Source organism: Suricata suricatta, chromosome 8 (assembly GCF_006229205.1).
Source record: "Suricata suricatta isolate VVHF042 chromosome 8, meerkat_22Aug2017_6uvM2_HiC, whole genome shotgun sequence".
NCBI classification, from domain to species: Eukaryota; Metazoa; Chordata; class Mammalia; order Carnivora; family Herpestidae; genus Suricata; species Suricata suricatta.
In genome coordinates, this window is record NC_043707.1 from 11,259,717 (window position 1) to 11,279,949 (window position 20,233).

The window sequence follows — 20,233 nt, forward strand, 5'->3', positions numbered from 1 at the left end:
TATGACAAGAAATAGCGGCAGAGCGGAAACCACTGAAAGAAAATGGAACACGGACGCCTGGGTGGCTCAGTCGGTTGAGTGTCCAACTCCTGATCTGGGCTCAGGTCATGATCTTGCAGTTTGTGATTTAAGCCCTGCATTAGGCTCAGCGCTGACAGTACAGAGCCTGCTTGGGATTCTTTCTGTCTCTCTCTCTTTCAAAATAAATAAATAAGCTTATGAAAAAGAAAGAAAATGGAACAGTAGGAGGCACTGGGAAGAAGAGCTGGGGAGTGATGAGCAAAGATTCTCTCCTCATCCATTTTACATTCTCCTGTACTAGGCAAATCTTTAAAAATTATGTGTGTTTATCATTTCAATGGTTTAAAAACTGTCATGGGAAACATCTTCTCTGCTAAAATATACCAAATCCACAAGACCAACACTGAATTTGCCAACATTTGCTCTTCCCAATCACAGGAAGGGCTCGGAGGGGGCTAGCCTAGATAACTTCAGGAGGCCCTCCCAGAAGTGAAAGGTCTATCCAAGGGAATATGCAAACTGGAGAAACTTCCTTCGGTTAAGATAAAGACACGGACGTCAAGTCCGTCCTACACGATGGAACCCAGAAGTAAACAAGACGGACACAGGATCTCCTCCAGGAGAAGCAGCAGCAGGTAAAGCTGAACGGGAGGAACTGGTGGTGGCCAGAGGGGCAGGAGTGGGGGGTATTGGCGGAACAGGGGAAGAAGATTGAGGGGTGCAATCTTCTAGTTCCAAACCAGTCACAGGGGTGTAAGGTACAGCAAAGGGGACACAGACAGTAACAGGAGTAATGTTGTATGGTGGCCACACTTACCAGGATGAGCATGGAGTCACATACACAGTAATGTACTCAATCACTGTACTGTACACCCAGAACTAGTATTATATTGTATGGCAACTACAGTTCCATTTTTTTGTGTGTGTTTATTTTTTTGATAGAGCACAAAAGGGAGAGGGGCAGAGAGAGAGGGAGACACAGAATCTGAAGCAGGCTCCAGGCTCTGAGCTGTCAGCACAGCACTTGATGTGGGGCTCAAACCCATGAACCGCGAGATTATGACCTGAGTCAAAGTCGGCCGCTTAACCGACTGAGCCACGCAGGTGCCCCTACTTCCTTTTTTTTTTTTTTTTATAATTAAAAGAAGAAGAAAAAGCAGCAGCAGCAGGAGCAGCAGCAGCAGCAGCAGCAGCAGCAGCTGAGTAAAGATCTCTGCGGTGACCAAAGGGGCAAAAGATGGTCAAGGGGGAGCTTGCAAATGCACTCGCCAGTCCCTGAGAGTGAGTTGCCACCAGGGGAAGATGGGTGGTGCTCGCTGCCACCAGGGGAAGATGGGTGGTGCTCGGCGGAAGAGACATTCTGAGACGGTGGGAGAGGTGTGGGGGCCTGAAGGCGAGAGGCGGCCCCTCTAAGTCACAGAAGCAGGAAATCAAGGAATGTGTAAGCGAAGAACCAAGACACAGAGGACAAAAAGGACTGAATCCCAGTTTGTTCCGACGCGGGCCAGTGGTTTCTGGTCGTCCACAATGACGGGGAAAAGCAGATTCTGAGCAATTCTAGAGTAGGTCCGTGGCAGGGGCCAGTTTAAAAGGCAGCGCTTGACCGAGAGGGTCAAGAGTCTTTTCCGCATCTGGTGCTCTGCTGTTTACGGTCTCGTTACAGTAAAAGGCATTCACAGGTTTGCTTCTGACATTGGCTTACTCAATCTGATTTTTATTTTATGCTCCTCATCTAAAAGTTCTCCAACTACAGGCATTTTCAGCACTTGCCTTCACAGGCTGAGAAGGAAGTACGTGGGTCAACGGGTCTCTAGAGCGCGCATCCGGATCTTCTCCGCGCTCCACCCTGCGTACAGCGTAAACACATCTGGGGCTTAAGAGCCAGAATGGACGTGTGTGTTTTTCCCAACAAAATGCCTCACTTGAGGTGAGAAAACAGAGGCAGATGCTGGGCTCTGGACGGGTATTTAGTGAAGGGAAGGGTGAACGAAGTCATCTCCAAGGTACCAGCAGAGCCTGAACCAGAACCCTTGGCTGCTAGCTGCCTGGGGAGCCAGCCCCCTCGCCTCCCATGGCTCCCGCTGCCTCCAAGGCATCTTTCCACAGGAGCAGAGAAAACACTTGCCCCACAATGATAAACAAATGTGCAAGCAGTCTGACAAAGCAATGGGTCCTGGAATACAGTCAGGTTACTCAGAATTCTCCGTCTCCAAAGGGCACCCCTCCTTTCCCCTAACATAATGAGCTCATTCAGTCACTTGGAGAAAGCACTAATTTGCGACAATTATGTGGAATCTGAAAAACGTAACTCTGATGTATGCTTTAGCACTTCATACAGAGGCAGGAATTCCCAGGAGCTCCTACATTGTCAAGAAGACTGCGATGGACTCTCACAGACAGAAAAGACTAGAAAGAAGAAACGAGCCAAAGGGTTTTTTTCCCTGCAGGTGAAAAACGCCAAATTGCAAATAATCTGTAGACAAGACCGACCCAAATCTCGTAAGGGCAAAGTGGCTTTGAGGACAAAGTGGCTCTGGAGAACTGTTTTCTCTAATTACAGAACATTCTTGATAAAATGAGAATGGTAACAACACCTGCCTTTCAGGGACGTTTCAAGCATCAGTGTTTATTTATGGGGACTAAATACCTATTAGGGGGGATTTTCAATGTTTAAGCATCCACTGTAAAGAAAGATTCTTCAAACACCGTGCGAACCTGTATTTATCTATTCAGATTTCACGCGGCCCAACCAAATCTCTCCCTCAAGCAAATTTATGTCTGTCCAGTTTCCAGGATCTAAGCCCTAGTTTTGTCCAGTTATCACCCATAAAGTCCTTGAATATTCTGGACACTGATTCTACCAGAGGAAAGAAAAGAAGCACCGTGCCACCTTACCAATGCAAGCAGCGGAGAAACTGACATCCACTTCCATCAGAGTGGCCACCCGCCCCGGGGGAGGCATGGCTGTGGTGCCAGCGCTCCCGGGGTCTGAGTCCCCTCACTAAAGTTGAGAGACCTCTCGACCATAAGGGCACCCCATAATCTTACTTTTAACTAGAGGACCTGAATTTCTGTGTGTATACTTATGCCATTTTTAATCATATTTTTGCCCCTTATTTTCTTTAAAAGTATTAACTGTTAAAAAAAAAAAGAAAAAGAATGGGGCACCTGAGTGATTTAGTTGGTTACGCATCCAACTCTCGGTTTTGACGCCGGCCATGGTCTCACGGTTGGTGGGACCGAGCCCTGGGTCAGGCTCTGCACAGACAGCATGGAGCCTGTTTGAAATGTTCCCTTTCTTCCTCTCTCTGTCCCACCCCTGCTTGTGCTGTCTTTCTCAAAAAGAAATAAACAAACTAAGAAAAGAAGAATCCTTCCTTTAAAAAAAAAATTCTGAACTAAACATTTTAGACCTGTGCATTTTATTGCATATTAATTATATCCCAATTTTTTAAATCTCTGAACAACCATTTGAAAAGCATGGAAGGTCAAAGGCACCTGGGTGGCTCAGTCGGTTGAGCATCTGGCTCTTAATTTCAGCTCAGGTCATGATCTCAGGGTTGTGGGATAGAGCCTGGCTTTGGGCTCCGCACTGAACATGGAGCCTGCCTAAGATTCTCCCCACCCCCCACCTCTCTCTCTCTCTCTCTCTCTCTCTCTCTCTCTCTCTCGTTCTCTCTCTGCCCCTCCCCCTAGCTCACACATGCTCTCTCTTAAAAAAAAAAAAAGCACGGAGGCAATCCAAAATATTAACAGTGATTGCTTCTGGATGGTGGGATCATGGCTCACGTTTTCTTCTGTAAATTTGCACTTTTCCTAATCTTTATCATTTTCTGTAATGAACACCCCCCCAGGGTTTCTATACCTATATCTGGTTGTTCCATGAAGATAAAACATGGGACAGTATCTATCTTCTGAAGGAAGGGTTATGGGTCATAAGGGAAGTAAGTCAAGTTCTCCTTCTACAGCAGGCATGTGGTTCAGTGTCTCCATGGGATGTGAGAGCAGGTCAGACGCTCAGGCAGGGGGGAGAGGGGGAGGGGATGGATGGAAATATAAGGGTTCAGCTCTGATCCTGGTTCTCTCACTGAACTGGTGGGCAGGTCACAGAGCCCCGGCTGCCGCACCCTGAAACGGGAGGAGCATGCATCCTGTCTGCCTCAACGGGGCTGCGTGAGCGGTAAGTTCAAGCGCTGAGGTCTACACGGCGCAGAGGTAATGAAGGTGGCAATACCGTCTCACATGAGGTGGAGAGTCAGAAAACACTCTTTCCCAAAAGTCAGATTTATGACTTCCAGGTCTGTGAGAAGCAGCAAGAAAAGCCACTGCGAGAACGACTCTGCCCTTTTAAATCAAGCGCCGAGAACTCTTACCTATTGGTGTGGTGGTAGTGATTCTGCAGAGCGTAGGATGCACACTGTGTGTTTAACCGCTTTCTCTCCACCTCCTTCCAGCTATCTTCGGTCCACTTTCTCTTGATCGGCTTCTCCTCGTGTTTTTTTCCCACATAATCAGCATAGGTCTGGATCCGATAGCTTTCTGCATATTTGCTGGTATTGACAGCTACAAGGAAATGAAAAAATCCATATAAAAAAGTCTGGCCCCGCCCCCAGAGATGACAGTTTCTTTTTTCTTTTTTTAATTTTTTAATGTTTATTTTTGAGAGACAAGAGTGAGCAGGGGAGGGACAGAGAGAGAAGGAGATACAGAATCCGAAGCAGGCTCCAGACTCTGAGCTAGCTGTCAGCACAGAGAGCGATGCAGGGCTCCAACCCACCAACTGCGAAATTATGACCTGAGCCCAAGTTGATGCTTAACCGACTGAGCCACCCAGGTGCCCCCAGAGATGACACTTTCGAAAGGTGGCCTGAAGTAGTCAAAGAAACCAGAGATTCAGGTCTGAGTTCTGACCCCCAGCTCTGCCATTTAGAAGCCAGGCGGCCTTGGGAATGTCCCACAGGCTCCCCAAATCTGTTTTCCCATCAGGAGAAAAGAGAGCCATTATACCCCCATCTTCCTGATGGCGTGCAAGTGCTCTGTAAACTATAAAGAACTATAATGAGGTAGGGAAAGCATATTTGCAGGCAACATTACTGGCTTGAACATGACTCGTTTTCAGAGTAAGAAAATGGGGGGAAATAACACTAAGGGAAAACTGTAAACTTTTCCTTATTAAAAAATAAAAAAGATGACAAAAGCAGTATCGACCGCCATGTCTGATACAGAAGGTCTACCCCATGTCCATGCCCTGTGCTCTCCATACGTGACGTCTAACCGTACAACACGTTCCCAAGGGAGGCACAGATGGGCGGCGGCCGCAGGCCACACGGTGGGTTGGTGGCAGTGCTGGGAAGCAACACCGGGCTGCCTGGACCCGAAGGCCCGGGCCTTTCTTATCACTCTGCAAACTGAAGACATTCCGGAAGCAGGCCTCTCCGCCTTCCACTTCTAAAGACTGCTAATTCTCTGTCATGCGCCTCTGGCCGGCAGGAGCACTTGAAAGCTGGGGATTATTCCTCCTTGGCGTTGACATTTCACTAAGGCCAGGCCAGTTTTCTTAGAGTCGTTGCTGCCTGCTCTTCAGAAGCCAGTGGACAGAAGGCGCCGGGAGCACGGGACTGAGGACCCCGGGAAGACCTGCTGGTGGACGGGCGGCCATTTTGCTGGCTCTGGCTTCTGCAGCTCGAGCAGAGACCCTCCTGGCCCATGGTCACCACCAACAGTGACCACTCACACACTTGGTGAGACAGCGAGGGCCTGGCCATCCCTGCAGGGGCCATTAAGGGCAGATTGCTACCTGGGCAGCTGCAAAAGCACCAGGATGTCTAAAAGAGGGTCTGTGTCCCCACTCCTGACAAAGTCCCCTGTGCAAAGTAGTCCTCACTAAATACCATGTGAAAGAATGCTCCGCAGTGACAAGCACGCGGCCCGTAAGCGCATGAGAACCAGAAAGGGGACTCCAGTACATCGGGGACCTTAAATCAGAGGGAAAGACATCTGTATGTAGTAGATGCTCCACGTGTCTGACACCTAACACTTTTCATTATTGCTCTAAGTGGGCCAGATATGCCTAAAACTTGTAAGCACAACAGTAATTTACAGACTGTCATGCCCTAAAGGTTTGGCCATCTAAGGAGCAAAACTTAACAACAACAAAACAAGAAAGAAAAAATAGCTCCACTCTAAAAAAACAGATTTTTACTAAAGTTTGCTGTAAATTCAAATATCCACTCTAGAGCTAAAGAGGAAAAAGCGGGAAGTTCTCCGGGTATTACAGACCTTCCCTATTATACCACGTCTCCCAAAGAAGGAGAGCGGGCTGCTGAGATGTGAGCTCAAGGCAGCGTGCCCGGACTCACTCGCGAGGAGATAAACAGAAAAAGCATCCAGTTCTGGAGACGCACTGCAGGCCAAAGTCACCCCGAGCACAGAACCAGAGAAAGAGGATCCTTTCTTGAAAATCTTGTTCCCAGGGACAGCTCCTTCCAGCGCTTTCAGTGGACCGCATTTCGGACTTTTTCCACTCATTTACCACCCAACCGCTTACACATCCCACAAACATCAACCGCCCATGCTTCCCATCTGGCCACTGATCGCTGTCCCGGGGACCATGTCGGATATTTGGTAGACGAGACACAATTTCCACTCTCTTAAGCTTTATCCTGTCACGTGCAAATGTCATGTGGAGGGGATTTCACTACAAGCGTAAGACTACCTTACTAACACAGGTTAAGCTTCCAGCATGATCCATAACGAGCACCCAGAGAGTCCACCATCATTATTGGGTCCTGATTGTTGGCCAACGAGCAGCCCTCAGATTTCCTTCTCTTAAGTTCCATTCCTTCTTCCAGTAGGTTTATTTTGCACGCATGCCCCAAAGAGATGACATCTGCAATAATCCCTCTCTCGAGTTTCGTTTGGACTCCCAAGTAAAAGAGTGGGCTGGAGTCAATATCCCCCATGAAAGCAAAGGTGATGATAGGGTCATAAAGGAGCTAAGATGATCTATTTAACAGCATCCGGTCGTTTCCAAAGTTCAGCTTGCAGCCCCGTGGACAAATGTTACAAACAGCTCCCTGACCGCGGTAGGGAATGCATCTGCGCACATGTGGAATTAGGATCACTTAAAAGGGGAAACAAATAACAAGCCACTTTTCGCCACTGGCCTTCACATGGCAGTCATTTACCAGCATTCCTTCACGTCCCAGCCGCTCGGAGCTCTGGGCCTTTCATCTGGAAGCCAAGCGCTGGCTCGCAGCCACCCCTCCCCGAACGGATGAATCAGCAGAATGAATTGGCTGTCAGCTGTGTCCTCCAGTGGTTCCAGCTCGCCTGTCAGAGCGGCGTGGAGCGCGCGGCTCGGTAATACTAACCTTTCCCAAATTTGTCAGGGAAACGATTCAAGGCCACCTTTTGGTCGTGCCACTTGGTTGGAGCCTCTGGGGAGGCGCGCATGCCCGTGGCTGTCCCCGCCTCCTTGTAGGAGAGCCAGGACAGCCCTCCACCCTGGAGTCTCCTCTTCCCCTTCCCCCCTCCCCCGCCCCGTCCACCAGGTCCGATCATCTCCTGACACTGCACGCATCATGGCATTTCATTGTCACCAGGGCCCCGCAGGAAAGTGATGCTGTAGTCACCACCCAGGGACAGAGACTGACAGGGAAGCCAGGCTGCTGGCCTAAGGTCTTGTAGGTAAGCGACAAAACTGGTTTGAAACCAAAACGAGATTGTTCTGTGTGATATTGCCATGGTCCACCATAGATCTGTATGTATTTATGTGGCCATTTAGACTGACACTTGTCTTCTAAAATGTTTCCTTTACTAGGAGTTTTAAAGAATAGATTTTTGCCCCCCTAAAAATCAAGAACTTTCCATTACTATCCAGCAAAGCCTCTCCAACTAAGTTAATGGATACATTATGATTATGGACGAGATGACTTAAGATATAGATTCCTTTCTAAACTGATCTGTAGATTTACTGCAACTCCAATAAAAAGAAATTCTCCATTTTAATAAAACATTGAAAATATTAAAAATGAAATTAAAATAACCTCAACAGAAAACAGAATGGGGCGAGTCAGGGACTGGGGGAGGGGGTCAAGGACAAAGGGCATGAGGGAATTTTGGGGGCAATGGAACCGTATCTTGATTGTGGCAGTGGTTACAGGACTGTATGCATTTGCTGAAACAGAGAGCTGCACAGAGAGGGTGTTTTTACTCTAAAAAAATTATACCCCAATTATTCTGTGGAACTGGAAAGACTGATTCCAAAAGTTAAACAGAAGAACAAATGGGCCAATAATGGCCCAGACATTTCTGAAGAAGAATAAGAAAGGGGATTTGCCTTGCTAACTATGAAAGCTTCCTGTAAAGCCAAAGTAATTAAGACGGTATATTAATGGTACAGAGATAAACAAACTGACCAATGGCACAAAAGAGCCTAGAAACAGACTTATGCATCTGTGAAACTTTCATTTTTGACAGAGACAGCATGACAGAGAATGTGGGAAAGGAAAAGTCGGAAAAATTGTTTATCCATAGGAAAAAATAATGAAATTGGATTCTTAGTCACACTATGCCGAAAAATCAACTCCAGATGGATGAAAAACTGAAATGTCAAAAGCAAACTTTGAAAACTTGAAAAGAAAATATAAGTGCATATCTTTCTGAGCTTGAAATAGGAAAGAATCTATGAAATAATGTTAAGCATTCATATAGGTCAATTAGTAGGACTACATTAAATAAAGATCGGTCCTTCAGTAGACACTTTAGAGAGCAAAGACAATCCACAAACTGGGAGATGTTGGTAACACGTGGAACTGGCGAAGGTTTAGCACCAGAGTATGTAAAAACACCTACAGACCCGGAAGAAAACACCCAACACAAAAATGGGCAAAAGACATGAAAAGCACGCACAGTCATCTCACAAAAAAGGAAGCACAGAAGGCCAAGTGGTCGTCTAAAGAGACACTCAGGCCTACGCAAAGGTCAACTCTGAGCACAAGAGGATCCAATTTTGTGCCTGTTTTGTTGGCAACAATTGAAAAGACCATGGGGGAAGGGAAAGGGAAAAATAGTTACAAACAGAGAGGGAGGGAAGCAAACCATAAGAGACTCTTAAATACAGAGCACAAACTGAGGGTTCATGGGTTGGGGGGAAGAGAGAGAATATGGGTGATGGGCACTGAGAAGGGCACTTGTTGGGATGAGCGCTGGGTGTTGATGAATCACGGGAATCTACCCCAAAACCAAAAGCATGCTGCATACACTGTATGTTAGCTACCTGACAATAAATTACATTAACAAAATAATTATTTTTAAAAAACACAAGAATGCAAATGAAAGCACTGAAGGCCCAAGGAAGAGGAAGCACAGAAATACTGAAGGAGGCAGAGGGGACGGGATTCTGTCATCGCAGCTTCCCCGAGGCCCCCCATGGAGCGGCTGGCCCACGGGAGGCCCTGGGTAAGAGCAGGCGGCCGGGGACCAGGCTCCGGAGAGCTGAGTGCTCCCAAGCCCCACTCAGGCTCCTCAGCGCCGCCAGCACAGGCGGCACCCCGGCGTGTTGCCAAGGCCGAGAGAAGGAAGTGTGTGTGGCCCTGGCTGTGCCACCTGCAGCCCGTGCCCACGACCATGCTCTCCACATCGCCTGCTCCACTGAAGACAGACAGACGAGCCCTCTGCCCGCCGCTCCCATGCCTCACTTCGCCTCCTGGCTCTCTAAAGCCGAGGAAGCGGCAAGGAAAGCCAGCTCTACAAAGCGGGAGAAGGCTGACACATGGACAGGATGACACTTACTTAAAACCCATGCAAAGAAAGGGAGGCAACGAAGTGGGAAAACCAGATGTTCTGAGGCCACAGAGGCCTGATTTCAACTCCTGCCCAAATCCAAACTTGCTCCCTGGCTTCTTTTCTTTAACCGTATAATGGGCTTGTCTACTTACTTTATAAGTCAGCGAGGAAGTGTGGAGAGCGTGCATGCAAAGCTTTCGGCACAGGGCCTGGCACACAGCGGGTGCCTCATTAAGGAGGCCACTGCTGTTAAATCACAAAACAGTTCGGACAAAGAGAACGGCGCCTCAGCCCACACGAGGCGCTCTGCAGCGGACACGGACAAAGCGGTAGGTGTCTACAGCTGACGCCCTGGCGTGCCCGAAGGGAGCATGGCCTGACATCGGTGAGTCTGCACCAGCTCATGGAACACGTCGTCATCTAGAACCCGACGCAAACCAGCACACCCTTTCCCATGCAAAAGCGTGGAAACAAAATGGAAAACAGAGGGAACAGAGGGGTCGATGTATCAACCACACTTGGCAAGAATAAAAGCAAAATGGCCGTAAGTATCGTTTTCCAAAATTGTACTGAGGCTAAAGTAAGTCCAATCATTGGCACTAACTCTGCTGACCAGACCATCGTCAGCTTTACAGATGTTCACCTCAATCATTCATTCAACAAACACATGCGCTGGGGGGGGGGGGAGAAGAAATGGGACATTCTCCACCGTGAAAAGGCCCACAATCGAGAGGAGGACAGGAAGGGAACAGGTTGGTAGCAAACACCAGGTAGGCAAGGATCCAGGCATGAAGATGGTCACATGAGGAGGGGCAGGAGGGAAGGAGAGGGGAGGACAAACACCAACTGGTGAGAGGCGGCCTGTGGGGGCGAGGCTGTGGGCCTCCGAGGCCTATGCCAGCCGCCTCGGCATCGAATGAACGAGGTCACTAAGGAACACTGCCTCCATTAACCAGCCTGGTAGTGTTTGTTCGCCTTCTTTTCACAGTTCCTAGCTGAAAAGTCAATGAGAAATAAATAAAGCTACCATTTACTGAGTATTTACTGTCTATAAGAACTACACTAACTGCTCTACAAACAAATGTACTTAGTTCTCACTCGGTCACTTCTTCGCCCATCCATGAGTTTTTTTGAATACAGACACTGATGTATTAAATTCTCATTTGTTCATTCATTCATCTATCCATTCATTCAGGAACAAACACACCATCTTCTAAGCCTCAGCAACTGGGGCTGGGAGGGTGGGTCAGGGACACAGGCCCTGTGTTCACCCGGAGAGAGCCTGTGCACAGAGTGACCCACGTGTGAGGAGGTCTGGAAGTGGAGAGGCGCCCTGGGGGCTTCACGGGGCGCTCATCAGGCCCAGGATGCAGGGTCAGTTCCCTAAGGAAAAAAATGGGGGTCTTTCCCAACACTTGAAGGTTGGGAGAGTCCTGGGGGTGGGGACTGTGTTGCAGGCAGAAGGAACGTGATGTGACCAATCTCCGAGTGAGGAGGCATAGCCTTGACCGAGGAAGTAGATGACCACCATGGTGGAGACCGAGGAGCAGGCAGAGAGGGGCCCAGGGCGAAGCTAGAGCGAGGGGCACAGCGCAAAGGCCGGAGGCCACAACGGGAGCCACCAGAGGGGGTTTAGTTATGGGGAAGGGACATGATCTGACATGTGTTTCTACAGGACCACTGTCCCTGAAGGGGCAGGTACAGGAAGAGAAATGGATACAGGCCAGAGTAAGAGAAGTCGTACCAGAACTCCAAGGAACGCCAACATTTCCCTGTCATACACATGGGGAAGGGCAGGCACGGGCACCAGGGAAGCCTCGGGCCAAGGGAAGGGGACTGACCTAAAGAACAGGGCCTGGAGAGTTCAACACAAGCAATAGGTCAGGGGGCTGGGTGACCAAGACAAGGGGAGGGGAGAGTCTGGGGGCTTTACAGCACAAAGGTCACTGAGACACGTGCAAGATTGGTTGAATGGTGTCCACCAAACAGATGACAGGGAGGAGGGGCATGGGTGACACATGCAGAGCACAGGACGTTGCAGAAGGAAAGGAATCACCAGGAGCAAAGGCGAACTGGGATCTCAGGGGTTTCTTGAAAAGACAGAAGGGATTCAGCAGGTTTGCACGCTGTTGGGAAAAAGTTAATGGGTGGGCACAGGGACGAGGCTCAGCGCCACGCCACCGTGAGGACCTGCCCCTCACGGCCATCCACAAAGCAGCTGCTCCGAACCTTAGCTCGGCCAACAAACAGAAGAAGGTCTCAAGGGCTGGCCCAGCAACTCGGAAGCGGTGCGGAGGCGCGCAGGCGGGGGGAAGCGATCTGATGATGAGGGCACACAGGAGCGGCCCGACTTCCAAGGAAGTTTAAAAGTGAGAGTTCCATAGAGGAGGAGGGAGGGGGGTGAGAGAGAGAGAGAATGCCCCCCCTTTTATTTAAGACAAATACACAACTTAAAATAGGACTTGGAAGCGGTCCCGTACTTGCTAGGGAACGTGACAGACGGCTCAAAGACCTAAGTGATGTACGCCGCTCTTCGCACTCCCTGGGAGAAAATCAAGATTGATGTCTCAACTACACGGGAATAATTTAAAGTAAAATCAAAGATCTCCCAGATTTTGCAACACAGCAGTTTTGAAACATCAGATCCTAAACGTCAAGAACACTGAATAAATTCTACTCTAGGGAAGGCTAAATATAAATAGTACATGCCTTAGTTATACTATTTTCTAACAGTCTTTAAGGTCTGCCCATACAGATCACAAAGGAGCACACGTAAAAAATCATCACGGGTGAGAGAACAGTTACCGTGGATAAAGTACACTGTGAGCCCCCCCCCCCCACACGTTTTCCTTCATTCTGTAGAATCTCAATGTATTAATTTTAACACATGTCCCTTCATCTCTAGTCCCACCTGCACGGAAGTACCCTATCGTGACTACGACAAAACAGAGCCACAGACGAGTCGCCTACTGACATCACAGGGTCAAACAGTGGAAATGGCCAGATTTAAGTCTGCACACGGCCCCTGCACTAGAGTCTTTAGGGCCCCAAAGGCAGGAGTGTGTGGTAAGTTTTAAGCTGCTACAGGCTCACCGAACAATACCCACCTTGACTACACGCAACCCACTCTGATGTCTTCTGTTCTGGTTCTTTCTACCTTCTTTTTCATCCCGCTGTCAACCAGCACTGATTTCCTGACCCACAAACGGGCCCTGATCCCAAGCCTGAAACACTGACACTTACCATTCAGAATGGCATTTCGGGGGACAATGTGCTTTGTGTCCTCAAAGGTTAATCAACAAAAGGACTTTTGGGACACAAGCTATTCACCCGCCATGGCCTGCCTGAAAGTGAACTGCGTGCTGGCTGGAGGGAGCGGCGGGGCCCGCGGTCGGAGGAGAGTGGGCTCTCTGATCCGGACTAGCGCTCACTCACGACCCTGGAGACAGGCGCCCGCAATGAACATGCACTACACGCCCCCAGACGGTACTTCTGGCAGCGGGCTGGGCCGTTTATGAAGCACCGAGTCCGCCACAATGTTAGTGCCATTGCCATAAAGCGTAAGCGCCCCATCCCTCCTCCAGAGCCCAGAGCCCAGTCTGCAGAAAGCCTGACGGGGCAGCTACTTCTCAGATGGAAAGGTTTCAGGAATGAAAAGCTTCAAGTCTGTTTGTTTAGAAGCCAACTAGATACGGGGGATGCTGCAGTATTTACACTTTCATTAAAGGTCTCTGCTGGATGTTTTGATGTGGCTTTCATTTGATAAAGGAATTTACTTACACCGATGACTCAGCTTATTCATTAACCCAGTGAGTGAAACCGGGAGGGAAGGAGAGCCCTGGAGGGACAAGAATGACAGGCCCTTATCAGCCAGGCAGGGCCTGCAGGTGAGTCATCACCGCTGGGAGGGAGGGCGGCAGTCACCAAAGGCCTTTCTCAACAAGGGAAGGATTCCACAGACACCCCAGCCCTGTGTGTGGGGCCTGCTAACCGATTCTTGTCATGCCCCCCAGTCTGGCCCGGCTCAGTGCTCTCGTGAAGGTACCACGATGCCACCCTGTGAACCAGAACTGTCTCGAGCTCTGCCCTTCATCTCTTCTACTCTCTGCACCTGCGATGTGCCTACAGATGCAGAATGTTCTGAAATGTACTCGCCTCTTCAGTGTTTCTGGGACACCCTGCAGTGGATCTGTCACCACCAGGAAGGTTTGAAAAAATGCCAATGCGGAGCTGGGAGGGCTCCGTGACAGCATGGAGGTGGCTGGCCTCGGTATGGTGTGAGGGGTCCGCCGACAGACGGGGGGGGGGGCACACAGGGGGCACAGGTGACACATGCAGGGCATGTGACTTTGCAGAAGGAAAGAAATCATCAAGAGCAAAGGCAAACTGAGATCTTGGGGGTTTCTTAAAAAGACAGAAGGGACTCAGCAGGTTTGCACACTGTTGGGAGAAGTCAACAGGTGGGCACAGAGAAGAGGTACAGCGCAAGGCCACCGTGAGGACATGGGGGCCAGGGGGCGTGGTGGGATCACTTCTGAGAGAAGGGAGGTGTGGTGCAGAGCTTTATGAATCTGGGGGGAGGAAGCTGTAACCAGAAGTTGGCTGTCTCCTGGGTGGAGGGACCAGGACTTCCTGAGAGCACTGGGGTGCCAATTGGGAGAAGGGAGGACGGGCCACGGAGCCAGGTGCTGATGAGATGAGGACCCGGCCAGAGACATCCCAAAGGGGCAGCAAGAAAACTGGATGAGAATTATTTCCATTTCAGAGTCCCTCCCATCTTGGCATTTAACACATTCATTCTGTGCCTGCATCATTTTTCTCCTTTTAAGTTACCAACCACTCCTCTATGGACTTCACGTTCTGAAGGAGGCTGGTCACCTCTCCGTTTTCTAAGTAAGTCTGCGTCCCTGTGACAGCAGGCTGCAGGTGCCCACAATCAGTGGCCGGCCTAACGGGCAGCATTCTGATCCGAAGAGGGCATGATAGGATGTCAAAAGCTGCTGAAGCGACTCAGTGACATTTCTCTCCAGTGAAACACATCTAGGCACAGGAGAGCAATGGGGGAGCAGGAGAGAGAGAGAGGGACAGGGGGACAGAGGGATGAGGAGGGGAAGCGGGCGGGGACAGCCAGGGAGGACAGCTTTTCCCATGTGGTAAGTGTTTCAGAAGGCGGCGCCTCCCCCAAAATCAGAGAATGAGTGCGTCACTGCTCCGGAACATTTGCAGAACTTGTGAGCCTCTCTGCTAGATGGAGAGAAAGGGAGATTTATGGGTTTGTTTGTTTTTTTTTAAGTTTTACCTATTTATTTATTTTGAGAGAGACAGAGAGAGCACAAGTGGGGTAGGGACAGGGAGAAAAAGGGAGAGAGAGGATCCCAAGCAGGCTCTGCAACGCACTGTTAGCACAGAGCCTAATGTAGGGCTTGAACCCACGAAGCAGGGAGATCATGACCTGAGCTAAAAGCAAGAGTCGGACACTTAGGCAACTTAGCCACCCAAGCACCCCAAGGTAGATTTTATTTAAAAGTTAGGATTTCCTGCCTTGAGTTGTTAATACCTCTTAAATTGTGCTAAAAATTCATTTTGTTTTCTACATCCTAAGGGAAAGTAATAGAGATCTTTTTGTCTATATGAACACCCAATGCCAAATCCAACTGGTTAGATAATGGAATCAAGTCTCACATTAAAACACATTCATGGGCACCAGGGTGGCTCAGAGAGTTGAGTGCCGACTCTTAATTTTGGCTCAGGTCATGACTGCAGAGTCCTGACGTCCACCTCTGTGCTGGGCGTGGAGTCTGCTTAAGATTCTCTCTCTCCCTCTCCATCTGCCTCTCACCCCTGCTGGTGCTCAATCTCTCTCTCTCAAACAAATAAAAGTAAATAAATAAAAACACTAGCATGAGTAAAACAAAAAAAAGAAGTTAACAAAATAACCTATTTAAATAAATAATAAAACTGTTTACATGAAAAAAATTAAGAGAACAGCAAGTGTCATGACATCACTACACTTGAAGTATTTTAAATGTTCTGTGCGTTTTTATCTTAAAATCCCCAATGGCCCCAGGGTTTCCTGCAGCGTGGAAATAGTTGGCACAACTGGGGAAACTGGAAAGTCGCTTCTGAAAATCACGTATCACACAGAACACAGAATGCTGGCTAGTGCAGCATCCACGGATTTTAAGCGTATTCTGCATTTACTTTTCCACAGAAAAACGCTACTGTCCTTTAAGTTACACCTCTGAGGCCCCACATCGAGGCGCTCTCGTGCAAGGCGTCTGGATTTAAAGCATGACAACCCCAGTATGCTTGTGTAGTGGCTGAACGCACTCACCCCCGCCTTTGCATCGTACTGTGTTACAGTCGCAATGAGGAAAGACGAGTGTGTGACAGCGACTTCGCTGGGACCCAGAGGCAAAGCTCCACAACGCGCATTTTCTCAGCTAGCTCACAGACAGCGCCCTGTGCCCTATGCCAGAACAGGGCAGCAGTCAGAGGCTTTGCACACACACACACACACCCCCAAGAACAATAAGCCAGGCATTCTTCTAAGGCCACTGGCCAAAACCAAATCAGCAGCAAGGATGTGCACGGCCACAGGCTACTGCTATACAGAGCATGCTCAGTGAAACCAGCCACAGGCCCGAATCACAGATGAAGTAATGCTGGATGTAAATTAAACAATAAATACAAATAAAAAGATTAAAATGAAAATCCACAAATGAAGTAATGGTGACTACTAAACACAAAAAGCATGTTTTCAGGAACGAATTCCCCTCAGGACTTGATTTGGGAGTCAAACTGTCCAGCTGCTACTTTGAAGTGATGTGCAAATGAGAACAGAAGAGACGGCAAATGCTTAACTGCAGGTGGAGGCCTGGGACATCAAGAAGCCGGCCACAGAGCCAAGTTCATGTGCTACTTCCCCCTGAGCGCTCGGCCGGGAGCTGATAGAGGGCTTCCTGGTACCGGAGGCAGGAAAGAGATCCCCACCGCCTCGTGTGCCACATTCTGTTACAGCAGCGGAGTCCCCAGGGCTGGCTGGAAGGCTGTCCCGCGCACTCCTGAGCTCCCCCTGCACGGTCTCTCCCCACAAACATCTCCAGGCAGGGGTGAAAGGCTAGGAGCAGCTATCCGAGTGCAGCTGTGCAATTGGGGCATGTTCTTTCTCCAACTCAAGGCAAGCACAGCTGGCACACGCCATTGTTGCCAAAGAGAGCGCGGGCAGAGCCTGTGTTTGGTTCCCTGGAAGCCTGGACTGAGCACTGTTTGGATTATTTATGGAAAGGAAAACAGTGTGATCCTTCATGGCTGGAAAGACTCTAACAAGAGCGCACGCGCGGAGCAGCCCAGTGGGGTGAGCGTGTGTCCTGGGCTCGGGCAGGTCCCACTGGACTGCGTGGCTACCAGTACTCCCTCCCCAGACTCCTGGTCCCCTGTCTTTACGCCCAGGTGTTTCCTGCACTCGGCTCTGGGCAAGCGACCAGCACGGTGGAGGCGCCGACAGTGTGCACACGAGCACGGACACTAACGGTGAAGTCCGCGTTCGTCAAAGTTCCCCTTGAAAATGCCCTTTCGGGGCACTGGGGCGGCTCGGTAGATGAAGCGTCCCACTCTCGGTTCTGGGTCGGGTCATGATCTCATGGTTTCGTGGGTTTGAGCCCTGCGTCAGGTTTCGAGCTGACAGTGCGGGGCCTGCTTGGGATTCTCTGTCACCCCCGCCCCTCCCAGCCCCTCCCCACTCATGCTATCTCTGTCCCTCTCGAAATAAATAAATAAAATTTAAAAAAAAGAAAGAAAATGCCCTTCGAAGGGGCCACACTGGCATCCCCACACGGCTGTTCCTCCCTGCAGAATCAGAACACACAATGGGTTTCTTCTCTCCGGCACCGGAGGCGGAAGACGGCATGCACGTGAGGACTAGGCTGCTGGACAGTCTTGCCCAGTGGGATGCCCGCCGTGGGCAGACGAGGAGAGCCGATATTCACTCGGCAGAAGAGATCTGCATCTACCATTTCCTCTCCGACTCGCTTGGATGCAGGCGTTCACTGAGTGGAGTGACGAGCAAAACCAGTCCTGCTGCAGCAGCAAGAACAAAAAAAACACACCCTCCTCCAAATGAGTAAGTTTGAATGCTTGAATTCACTCAAGCTTAAAAATGTTAGGATGGGGGATGGTTAAGCACCCGACTTCGATTCAGGTCATGATCTCACGGTTCATGGGTTCGAGCCCCGCATCGGGCTCTTTGCTGACAGCTAGCTCAGAGCCTGGAGCCTGCTTCAGATTCTGTGTCTCCCTCTCTCTCTGCCCCTCCCCTGCCCGTGCTGTCTCTCTCTGTCCCTCAAAAATAAATAAAAAACATTAAAAAAAATGTTAGGATACAATGTGGTTGGAAAACTAGTGACTATATGATCCACGCCTCAGGCCTGTCCTCTGACCACGCAGCGGGGCCAGTTCTCAGGAGACAAGGGACGCGTTTCAGTCATCCTGGATCACCGGTGTCGTCTCTCCGGGAGAGTGTATCTGACGCGGCTACTTCTCTCTGCCCCTGAACAGCCCTGTGCCTGCAGACTTACTACACGCCGCTGAACAACCGGGACCGAACCTTCCCGGAGCATGCATTTGACCGGAGGTGAGGAAGGAAACGCTGAATAATGAATCTGATCATTTAAACCATTTTAACATTAAAATAAAAGAGATGTATTACAGAGTAGAATTTTTTAAATTTGTGACAAGGGTTTAAGTAAAACACGAGAGACGACAACTCCTTCCTTTCCCTCTCCTTCCACTCACCTCTCTTCACCCCGAGGCCCCTGAGCGTTCCTACAGGCCCTCCTCTGGTGTTAGGGGTACTACTGGAAGTTTAGGATTTTAAGAATGATGTTCTCGCACAGCGGCCCTTGGGAATACATACTGGCTGGATGAACGACCCATTCTCTGTTCTGGAAGAGCAAGCCTGGAAGAAGGAAGAAGGAACCCCCACTTCCTCCTGGCAGCAAGGAGGTGGACGTGATACACACAGAGAGCAGCCGACACGAGACACCTTGTCCTCGAGATTCACAAACGACGGTCACAGGGCTGCTGGGAGTCCTCTGTACTCAGAAGCCGTCCTGGAAAGAGCTGACTGGTGTGAGAAGAGGGTAGTGGGCAGCGCAGGATCTCCTTTTCCAGCAAAGGTGCCAGAAATGGATGCATCGTGGACAAGCCAGGAAAGGCAGGGGCAGCCTGTGCTGTGAGAGGCGCTCTAATCTGTCCGGCAGGGGTTCTGACCCACATGGGTGCGGGCACAATGGCAGGTGGGGACCCTGCCCTGCAAGCTCACACCCCGGCCCTCGCTGGCAGGACAAGTATTTGTTGGGCCGGGTGAAGGGATCCCCTTGTGTCAGTCCACTCATCTGACCGGGACAGACCAGGGCCCCAGGGAGCCTGGAGCAGCAGGGGCCACGTGCAGCAGAGCAGCAGCTGACACGTGCTGAGACCACATCCTGTGCGCTCCGCGCCACGGATGGCAGCCCCTGCCACCCGCCCTGTAGAGAGAGCACTGAAATCTGCCGGCTGACCTGTCCAAGCCTCGCGGCCTGGATGAGGCGACGCAGTGGCATTCCCAGACACGCATCCAGTCCCTCTACCCACCAAAGCAAGGGCATGGCCACGTACTGGCCACCTACCCTAACTGTCCTCGAAAGCAGGGGACACAGGGCCAGGCTGTCCGGTCTCTCTGTGTGCCTTCCTCAGCAGAGTCCACGGACTATCAGTGATGTTCTGTCTACGGGAGAAGGGGCTTCATGGCACTCATATCCCTAACCTAGTAACTCCTCTCTTACGAAACCAGTCCATGATAACAACCTAAAGTGAGGACTGATTTTTTTTTAATGCACAAAGACGCGTGCAGATCAAAATGTATATAGATATGTTTAAAAAGCCATAAACCGGGGCACCTGGGTGGCTCATCAGTTAAACGTCCATCTCTTGGTTTCAGCTCAGGTCACGATCTCATGGTTCATGAGTTCGAGCCCCACACTGGGCTCTGTGACAGTGCAGAGCCTGCTTGGGATTCTCTCTCTCTATCCCTCCCCTACTCAAGCTCTCTCTGGCTCTTAAAATAAATAAATAAAACTTTAAAAAAAACCATAAATAAACCTGCAAAATATTCCACAGTAGGGTAAAAGCTAAGTAACAGGCTACTCATATTCACTAAAAGTTACGCCTTTCAAAGGGATAATAACCAAACAGTAAATAATCAATACATTCTCTGGCTAGTTGTTTGGACAAAAGTAACTTGAATGCTTACCTCACAGGTGACAACATTGATGCACTCACACAAATATGTACTGATCATCCACTATAAGTGAGGCAGTATTTTAGGCACTGAAGATACATTTAGAATAAAAATCTCTGCTCTTCTGGTTGGTGGTTATATGGA

The 20,233-nt window shown here is 49.8% G+C and overlaps 1 protein-coding gene across 1 annotated transcript in view; it reads right to left on the reverse strand.

The window, feature by feature from the left end:
- Positions 1–20,233, reverse strand: part of PARN (poly(A)-specific ribonuclease) — a 150,762-nt gene that overhangs the window by 34,805 nt on the left and 95,724 nt on the right. The window contains exon 22 of the mRNA XM_029949855.1: positions 4,395–4,584. Within this exon, the coding sequence (XP_029805715.1) occupies positions 4,395–4,584 (190 nt within the window). The remainder of the gene's footprint in view (positions 1–4,394; positions 4,585–20,233) is intronic.